This window comes from Heterodontus francisci, unplaced genomic scaffold (genome assembly GCF_036365525.1).
Source record: "Heterodontus francisci isolate sHetFra1 unplaced genomic scaffold, sHetFra1.hap1 HAP1_SCAFFOLD_782, whole genome shotgun sequence".
NCBI lineage: Eukaryota > Metazoa > Chordata > Chondrichthyes > Heterodontiformes > Heterodontidae > Heterodontus > Heterodontus francisci.
In genome coordinates this window covers 416,157-425,924 of record NW_027141398.1, presented here as the reverse complement: position 1 = coordinate 425,924, position 9,768 = coordinate 416,157, and the positions used below count along the sequence as shown (strand labels likewise).

General features: G+C 46.9%; 2 protein-coding genes and 1 pseudogene across 2 annotated transcripts; all 3 read left to right on the top strand.

The window, feature by feature from the left end:
- Window positions 1–6,393: 6,393 nt before the first annotated feature.
- On the top strand, window positions 6,394–7,176 carry LOC137363307 (histone H1-like). The gene has a single exon (XM_068027185.1). The coding sequence runs from the start codon at window positions 6,394–6,396 to the stop codon at window positions 7,174–7,176; it is 783 nt and encodes a 260-aa protein (XP_067883286.1).
- Window positions 7,177–7,876: 700 nt separating this feature from the next.
- On the top strand, window positions 7,877–8,189 carry LOC137363314 (histone H4-like; annotated as a pseudogene).
- An 874-nt stretch (window positions 8,190–9,063) lies between these two features.
- Window positions 9,064–9,474, top strand: LOC137363309 (histone H3-like). The gene has a single exon (XM_068027186.1). The coding sequence runs from the start codon at window positions 9,064–9,066 to the stop codon at window positions 9,472–9,474; it is 411 nt and encodes a 136-aa protein (XP_067883287.1).
- The last annotated feature ends 294 nt before the right edge of the window (window positions 9,475–9,768 follow it).

Below are 9,768 nucleotides of genomic sequence, written 5' to 3'. Positions count from 1 at the left end.
GTTCTGAGCGTCATTCAGTGAGTGAGCGGAAGATTGTTTAAATCAGCTGCGAATGGAGACATCCGGGTCCCGGGGTAAGTGAACAAACAACATCTGCTTCCAGCAGCAACACCAGGTTTGGGAGCGAGTCTGCAGATGTGTTCAGAGATTAACATTGAATAGCGGGGAAGTTCAGCGGGAGTCGGGGACTGTGTGGAATGTACACCGGAGCCCTGGATCCCCGAGTCCAACCCGAGCGGGACCCGAGCACATGTGTCCGCCTCGGCTCGGGCCCAGCTTGCGGCTCCGGCTTTCGGGCTCGGGTCCAGTTCGGGTCGGGTCGGACACACTTGGTCAGTCTCTGCTGGTCAGTATTGAAATTTTAAAAAAACTGACCGGAGCTGGGAGTCCGGGTCGGAATTGAGTCTGCGCAGTGAGCCGGTGCCGGCACTGTCATCACGCATGCGCTGCACCTTTTTTTGGTTGGGTGTCAGGAAGGGTTGAGTCGGGTCCGCTGTTGTTCGGTCGGGTTCTTGGTGTGTGTGTCGACAGGAGTCCTGACAGTGAACAGTTTAATTTTTTTTATATAAATACTGTATATTTTATAATCATTTTACGATAATTATTCATTCAGGACCTTCCTGTTCTCTGCATTTCAGCTGCTCACTGGATAAACTTGCCGCAAGTATTTCAACCTGTAAAGCAGTAGTTTACATAATGTATAGTGATATTTACTGAGCCTTCTGGCAATCGCTGTGTTTATATTAAGCAATACAGATACTGGTACAGTGTGGAAACAACTCCATGGGTTTCTATTTAACTCGTGACGAAACAATCACTGACATTGTGCTCCAATCATCATCTTTTTAACAATCTTTCAACCGGCTGAAACAGATTGTTTATCTGACAGTGCCACAAAAACTTACAAAGATGTCAAAAGATAGATGGACACTCTGAAAGCTTTGGAGGTTTGAGATTCATCCATGACATCAAATAATCTAGGCTAAGAATATTTTTCTTTAAAAAAAGTGATAGGTCACGTCATGTAAAATTGTATTAAATGTCAATGCTGGAAATTGATCAACATGCTTTGTCAATGGTAACATATATGTTTTGTTTTGATTTGTCGGCTATTCGAGGTGCTGGCTATTATGTGTTTGCTGATCAACCAGAAGTCTTCAATCAAACATTAATGTAGATCTGCAGTACTGCAGACCAATGATCAGACAGCACTGGGAATATGCAGTACTGTAGACTAATGATCAGACAGCACCGGGAATCTGCAGTACTGTAGACTAATGATCAGACAGCACCGGGAATCTGCAGTACTGTAGACTAATGATCAGACAGCACCGGGAATCTGCAGTACTGTAGACTAATGATCAGACAGCACCGGGAATCTGCAGTACTGTAGACTAATGATCAGACAGCACTGGGAATCTGCAGTACTGTCGACTAATGATCAGACAGCACCGGGAATCTGCAGTACTGTAGACTAATGATCAGACAGCACTGGGAATCTGCAGTACTGTCGACTAATGATCAGACAGCACCGGGAATCTGCAGTACTGTAGACTAATGATCAGACAGCACTGGGAATCTGCAGTACTGTAGACTAATGATCAGACAGCACTGGGAATCTGCAGCACTGTAAACTAATGATCAGGCAGCACCGGGAATCTGCAGTACTGTAGACTAATGATCAGACAGCACCGGGAATCTGCAGTACTGTAGACTAGTGATCAGACAGCACCGGGAATCTGCAGTACTGTAGACTAATGATCAGACAGCACCGGGAATCTGCAGTACTGTAGACTAATGATCAGACAGCACCGGGAATCTGCAGTACTGTAGACTAATGATCAGACAGCACCGGGAATCTGCAGTACTGTAGACTAGTGATCAGACAGCACCGGGATTCTGCAGTACTGTAGACTAATGATCAGACAGCACCAGGAATCTGCAGTACTGTAGACTAGTGATCAGACAGCACCGGGAATCTGCAGTACTGTAGACTAGTGATCAGACAGCACCGGGATTCTGCAGTACTGTAGACTAGTGATCAGACAGCACCGGGAATCTGCAGTACTGTAGACTAGTGATCAGACAGCACCGGGAATCTGCAGTACTGTAGACTAGTGATCAGACAGCACCGGGATTCTGCAGTACTGTAGACTAGTGATCAGACAGCACCGGGAATCTGCAGTACTGTAGACTAGTGATCAGACAGCACCGGGATTCTGCAGTACTGTAGACTAGTGATCAGACAGCACCAGGAATCTGCAGTACTGTAGACTAGTGATCAGACAGCACCGGGAATCTGCAGTACTGTAGACTAGTGATCAGACAGCACCGGGATTCTGCAGTACTGTAGACTAGTGATCAGACAGCACCGGGATTCTGCAGTACTGTAGACTAATGATCAGACAGCACCGGGAATCTGCAGTACTGTAGACTAGTGATCAGACAGCACCAGGAATCTGCAGTACTGTAGACTAGTGATCAGACAGCACCGGGAATCTGCAGTACTGTAGACTAGTGATCAGACAGCACCGGGAATCTGCAGTACTGTAGACTAATGATCAGACAGCACCGGGATTCTGCAGTACTGTAGACTAATGATCAGACAGCACCGGGATTCTGCAGTACTGTAGACTAATGATCAGACAGCACCTCTTTACCCTCTCTCGTGCAGTTACATCATTTCTGTAATGAGGTGACCAGAACTGCACACAGTTTCAGGAATGTGAGTGTACGGTTCAATCTCTATCTTTCTGTATCCAGGATGTGTCCCTCTTGTGAGATTGATATAGTGTCTTTCAATCTGATCGTGGATGTGCTTTTGAATTGAGATTGATGTACCTAACTTGCAGCAGTACAGAATTGGAATGCATTGGACACAATGTCTGTCTCTTCTGCTTTGTTTGACTGCTGGATTGAAAATGTGTCTCTGAACTTGGGATCAGTGAGAGTTTGACTACTTCTGCTCCATGTGACTCTGGAATTAACTGATGGCCTCTAGGAGTGATAGCATACCAACTCTGTGTTGCAAGGAGCTGACTGCGCATTTCCTTGTACCTGGGAATCATCACATTCATTCTGTTCCCTTGAAGTATTTGCCTACAGAAAGGAAGAACAACATATCTTGGAACTGAAGATCAGTTGAGGTGGAAGCTAGAAAAGAGATTCATGTAACATTTCAATCCATAATCATTATTACTAACCGCAAATACTCACCAGAAATACAAAGAATGTCAGTGTCTGATTTCACTGCAGATCTCAGCATCTGCTGACCAGGTGTTTTGGCCGATTTACAACAATTTAGTGACATCCAGAAACAAGGCAACATCTGCACTGCTCCAAGATTGGGATAACCTGAGGGATGTTTGTACAGATCAGGTTTCTATTTCCATCTGACATTATAACATAAGAACCTAAGAAGTAGGAGCAGGAGTAGGCCATTCAGCCTCTCGAGTCTGATCCGCCATTCAATGAGATCATGGCTGATCTGATCCTGGATTCAGCTCCATTATCCTGCCTGCTCCCCGAACAAATTACTCCCATGGAGATCAAAAGTTTAACTCATCCTTGAATATATTTAACAACCCAGCCTCCAGTGCTCTCTGAGGTAGAGAATTCTAAAGATGACTGACGCTTTGAGAGAAGAAATTCCTCCTTACCACCGTCTAAAATGGGAGACTCCTTATTCTGAAACTGTGCAGCCTGGATCTTGATTCAACTATTCACTGTACACTCACAGTAAACAGCGTGAAACAGGAGTTAAACCACGAACATGCATCACAGAACTGAGGCGAGAAACAGCAAAGATTTTCAACAGCAGCTTATTCACGTTCTGTCTCACTTACCCAGTGCACAAACACAGGCCGAGAAAGGCCTCTCCATTCCGCCGCTCACTCCATGTTGCGGGATCAGTTCATCCTCCACATTGCCTCTCACAAACAGCCCGCGACTCCCCCTGAACTTGCTCCGGAGTCAATGGCCATCTCTGATCCAGACTGCGGACAGGGTCCCAAAGCAATGTGCTGCTGGAAGCAGATTGCTGTTGCTGCCTTACCCCGAGGCCGTAATATCTCCATTCCCTCTGTTAAAAACTAACTCTTTCCGCTCACTGAGTAAATGGCATTCAACGGATTTGCTGGCGGAGGGGAGCGCGCATTGCGCTCGTTCGCTCATTCACAATCACTGGTGGGGGCGGTGCTGTACCGCGCATGCGCCTCATTCGGCAATGGTTTGAAAAACAAAAAACAATCGGAACTTTCTCCAGTTCAGTTTTATCTGATTTTGAGCAATGGAACCGGGACTGTGGGCAAGATTAGAGAAGGTTTCCAGCTGGGAGATTACCCTTTTACCACGCTCAACTTGAGATCATTCTCTGCAATATGTTTGTTGTTCATTCGCTCGAATTCTCAAAGTGATCCTCCGAGGGAGTCGATGTGTTTGCAGGAATGGCGCAGGAGTCAATTTCTGACAGTTACAGTCACAGATCAATTTAATCAGATTGAAACTGTCTGTCACTGAGAGTCAGAGCGAAGGGTTTGAGCTGAAAGATTACAGAGAGTTCAACAGGGCAGAGAAAGTTACACTTGGGACATTGTATGCCTCACTCTCTGACACTTTCCCGGACTGTGAGATTAATAATGTGTCCTCCTCTGTCACCATATCAGTGAGAGATGAGATTGTAACGTCTGTTTCCCCAGGCGTATCTTTCAAGATAAAAACGAATCTTACATTTCAGTCGACAGCTCAATAATTACAGGCGACTCAGTCTAACCTCAGTAGTGGGAAAATTATTGAAATCTATTCTGAGAGTAAAGATAAACTGTCACTTAGAAAGGCACATACAAACTGAATTGAATTTTAAAAAGGATCATAGATGAGGGTAGTGCAGTTGATGGATTCTACATGAATTTTAGCTTTTGACAAGGTCCCAAAATATAGAATCTTTAAAAAATAAAATCTCTTGGGATCCAGGGAAATGCAGCAAGGTGGATGCAAAACTGGCTCAGTGGCAGGAATTGTTGAAGGCTGCTTTTGAGACTTGGAGGGCTGTTTCCAGTGGTTTTCCCCAGGGCTCAGTAATGGGTCCCCTGTTTTGTTGATGATCTATACAAACAATTTGGACATAAATGTTGAGGGACACGATCAAGACGTTTGCAGACGACACCAATATTGGCCGTGAAGTTGATAGCGAGGAGGATTGCTGTGGACCGGAGGAAGATGTTTGTGCTAGGGTCAGAAGGGCAGAAAAGTGGCAAATAGAATTCAATCCGGAGAAGTGTGACGTGATGCCCTTGGGGAGGTCAAACAATGTAAAGGAATACACGATTAATGGGAAAATACTGAGAGGAGCAGAGGAGGTGAGGGACCTTCTGGTAAATGTCCACGGATCCCTGAAGGTAACAGAGTAGGGCGGTAATATGGTTAAGAAGACATATGGAATCCTTTCCTTTATTGGCCGAGTTATAGAATATAAGAGGAGGAAGGGTATGCTGGAACTTTATCATCATTGGTTAGGCAAGAACTTGAGTTCTGTGTGCAGTTCTGGTCACGTCATTACAGAAAGGATGTAACTGCACTCGAGAGAGTACAGAGGAGATTTACGAGCATGTTGCCGGGACTGAAAAATGCAGCTCTGAGGAAAGATTGAATAGACTGTGGTTGTTCTCCTTGGAACAGAGAAGGCTGACGGGAGATCTGATTGAAATGTATAAAATGCTGAAGGGCCTGGATAGAGTGGAGCTGAAGGGTCTATTTACCTCAGCATTGAGATCAAAACCTGTCCTGGGAACTCTACATTTTTCGAACAGTTCGGCATGAGAATGTGTAGATGTGAATATTGTGTAAGAGAGAGTGTATTAAAGGGGCAGGCGGGTTAGTCTAATGTCACTGTGTTTGTGGGTCAGGACTCATCGCCGGATTTCCGAGTCCCCCTTGAGTCAAGTAACAAGATTTTCCAGTCAAAGAAGCACATTGCTCCCCTTCTCATTCCCAAAGTGGGAATTCAGTGTAGTTTCTTTGTTGATTTCAAGATTTCAGTCAAAATGTAGAGAACACGTCAGCTATCGGGGGAGAGAGCGCCATCAGTGCAGCAATAAAACGGTTTTCAGTCAAAAATGGAGTCTTTACTTCAAGTGCAAACCTTTCGACAGCAAGCATTCTGATGTCAGAGACAGGAAGGATCTAGTCTGGGACTCTGCAGTACCCGAATTTCAGTGGAATTGGAGAGTTTAGGGCCAGAGAGAAACACAGAGAGGCAGCAGGAGCCGGGAGCTGACAGCAGGTTGTCTCCGCCTCCGTCCGCTCACTGCCTTTAAGTTGCTCAGTGCCGCCACCACCGGCTTCATTTCTGACCCAGTTCCTACTGACAGAGAGAATTTGTGCAGAGTCCTGGACATGACCGATACAGCAGCCGGCGAAACGGCTCCTCCAGCCGCCTCCGCTCAAGTCAAGACACCCAAGAAGAAGAAAGCGGCTCCCCGGAACAATTCAGCCGGTCCCACGTTGAGCGAGAAGATCCTCAAGATTGTGGCGTATTGCTCCGATCACAGCGGGACCTCACTGCCCTCCATAAAGAAGGCTCTGGGTAGGAGCGGTGTGGATGTGGGTAAGTTCAGGACCCAAATCAAGCAAAGTATCAGGAGGAATGTGAACAAAGGCTCCCTGGTGCAGAACAGCGGTACGGGCGCCTCCGGCTCCTTGAGAATCCCTAAGCAGGGAACCAAGGGAAATGTGGGAAAGAAAGTGAAGTCAGGAGCAGCCAAAAAACCTTCAGTGAAGAAAATAGCTGGCAAGAAAGTGACAGCAAAGAAATCAGCAGCCAAGAAATTACCAGTCAAGAAACTAGCAGCCAAGAAATCGGCATCGAAGAAAGCAGCAGGCAAGAAAGTGGCCAGCAAGAAGGCGGCAACGCCAAAGAAATCCCCAGCGAAGAAAGCAGCGCTTCCGAAAAAGTCTCCTGTGAAGAAGGCCAAAAAACCAAGAGTGCCACGGGCGGAAAGGCACTCAAGAAAGTTCAATCATCAAGGGGCAAGACCAAACCGAAAGCAGCAAAGGCTCAGAAAGCAGCCCCTGGAAAGAAGTGAAACTGCACGGGAAACTTGTAGACAACTGAACCCAAGGGCTCTTTTCAGAGCCACCCACATCTCTCAGGAAAGAGCTGATGCCCCGATCAAATGATCCCTCTCCCGCCGCCGTGTGCACATTTCACATAGAAATGATGGGAAGTAAATGCAGGATCCCTGGTGACTCACTGACATACACTACACTCAGCCCTTCCCCTACACTCTGTAACAAAACAGAGGGATGTCCCGGCCTCACTGTAACTGGGGATATGTTCGGTACAGTTTCAGTTCATGCTCGTTTCACTAATTCAGAGTGAGAGGGTCTAACACAGGAATACTGGCGAGAAACCCCGAATCACAACTCAAACCCCAATACATGAGTTTCTCTAATTCAGCTGGGGTAAGGTGTTAGTAAACTGATCAATCCGTCTGGGAGGGGAGGTGTGTGGAAACGGGTTGACTTGTGATCGGAAGCACTGTACTTAGGCGGATATATGATCAACTTTTAATTGTTATAGATCCTTATCTAAAAGCTCCGGGTTTCTGTTATCATTGACTAGAAAGGCCGCGTCTGGAAGTTTTGTGCTGAGCTCTGCTGTTGAGCAATGTTTTTTTTTTGAATTGGCGGTTCGAGCAAGTGGGAGGCGGCGCTGGAGGATGAAAGACATTTCTCTGCTCTGTCTGTCACTCAGTTTCCACTCCGCCCCGCCTCTCACTCTCTGTCCCTTTTTCAGTCAGGTCCGGGCGGGCTGTATAAAAAAGGCAGCAGAAACAGCTCGTTTCTCATTCAGCAGTGATTTGACTGAAGAAGCGTCATGTCTGGAAGAGGTAAAGGAGGCAAAGGATTGGGCAAAGGCGGAGCAAAGCCCGGCACCGCAAAGTGCTTCGTGAAAACATCCAGGGCATCACCAAGCCAGCAATCCACCGCCTGGCTCGCCGTGGTGGAGTGAAGCGCATCTCGTGTTTGATCTGTGAGAGACGCGCGGGGTGCTGAAGGTTTTCCTTGAGAATGTAATCAGAGATGCGGTCACCAACACTGAGCATGCCAAGCGCAAGACGGTCACCGCCATGGATGTGGTGTACGCTCTGAAACGCCAGGGCCGCACTCTCTTTGGATTCGGCGGCTAAATAAATCCACCCTTTCTACCAAACGCAAAGGCTCTTCCAAGAGCCACCCAAAGACTCACAGAGAGAGCAGTGACATTGGAATTGGAATTAATAAGATCAAGTTATCTGCATATTGTTTATCTTTATCAACAACGGCTTTTATACATCATTACAGTCTCTCATTAAACTTACATATCATAGAAATTTCACTGTCTTTTTTTGTTCATTGTTTATCAAACGCATCATGAATTAAACGGTTGCATTTGATAATTTATACGTGAGGGTCTGAACTGCCGGCACGAAGCGGGATTTACTGCCGTTATAGTTAGTAATGACTGGCGCTTTATTCCCGCCAGAGACCACTATTCAAACTGTGTTGTAAGACACAGAGGGGGATCTAGGACTTTAGAATTAGAATTAGAACATTACAGCGCAGTACAGGCCCTTCGGCCCTCGATGTTGCGCCGACCCGTGAAACCTAATTCTAATTCTAATCTAATCTACACCATCTGACATACACTATTCCATTTTCATCCATATGTCTATCCAATGACCACTTGACCAATGACTAACAAATAAAGCTACAGGGAGTGAGATTTTATAATTGTTCCCGTTATATTAGGTGTCGTTTCATAAACAATCTTTGCCTTGTTTGCTAATCTGAGATTGGCGGGCTTTTTGAAATTGATTACATTTCAGTTTCAGTTGCAGTTCAACCAATCAGGGCCCAGCATTTCCCACCGCCCTTTTCCTTCCCAGAGCTGGTTTCAAACTTGTCTGATGGACGGGGCTGCATCCAATCACAACACTAGGGCGGTCCCTCTACTGTCTTAAATAGACAGGCCCTGAGCAGCCTCAACATTTACAGTGTCTTTGTTCCACATCTTCTACCATAATGGCCAGAACCAAGCAGACAGCGCGCAAATCGACCGGAGGGAAAGCTCCCCGCAAGCAGCTGGCTACCAAAGCGGCCCGCAAGAGCGCTCCAGCCACGGGCGGAGTGAAGAAGCCTCACCGTTACAGACCCGGCACTGTGGCTCTGCGGGAGATCCGCCGCCAACAGAAATCCACCGAGCTGCTCATCCGCAAACTGCCCTTCCAGCGCCTGGTGCGGGAGATCGCGCAGGACTTCAAGACAGACCTGCGCTTCCAGAGCTCGGCCGTCATGGCCCTGCAGGAGGCCAGCGAGGCTTACCTGGTGGGGCTCTTTGAGGACACCAACCTGTGCGCCATCCACGCCAAGCGAGTCACCATCATGCCCAAAGACATCCAGCTGGCCCGCCGTATCCGCGGGAAGCGCGCCTAAACTCACCCTGCCTCGAACTGAGTTTGGCATTAAATAACACAACGGCTCTTTTAAGAGCCACCAAATCGGCAAAACAAAGAGCTGCGATCTCTGCAGCAGAGAAATGTGGGGGGGGGGCGAGCAGTTTAGGACTAACCAAAAGCTTTATTTGCCGATCATTGTGTAAAAGCTTTCGTTTGTATATACGGTAGAATTGCTAAAATCCCTGACAAATATCACAAGAGGGAAGCCGCTAAATGCCCGAATCCAGTACGGAGAAGGCTGAGGGAAGATCTGATTGAAATGTACAACATT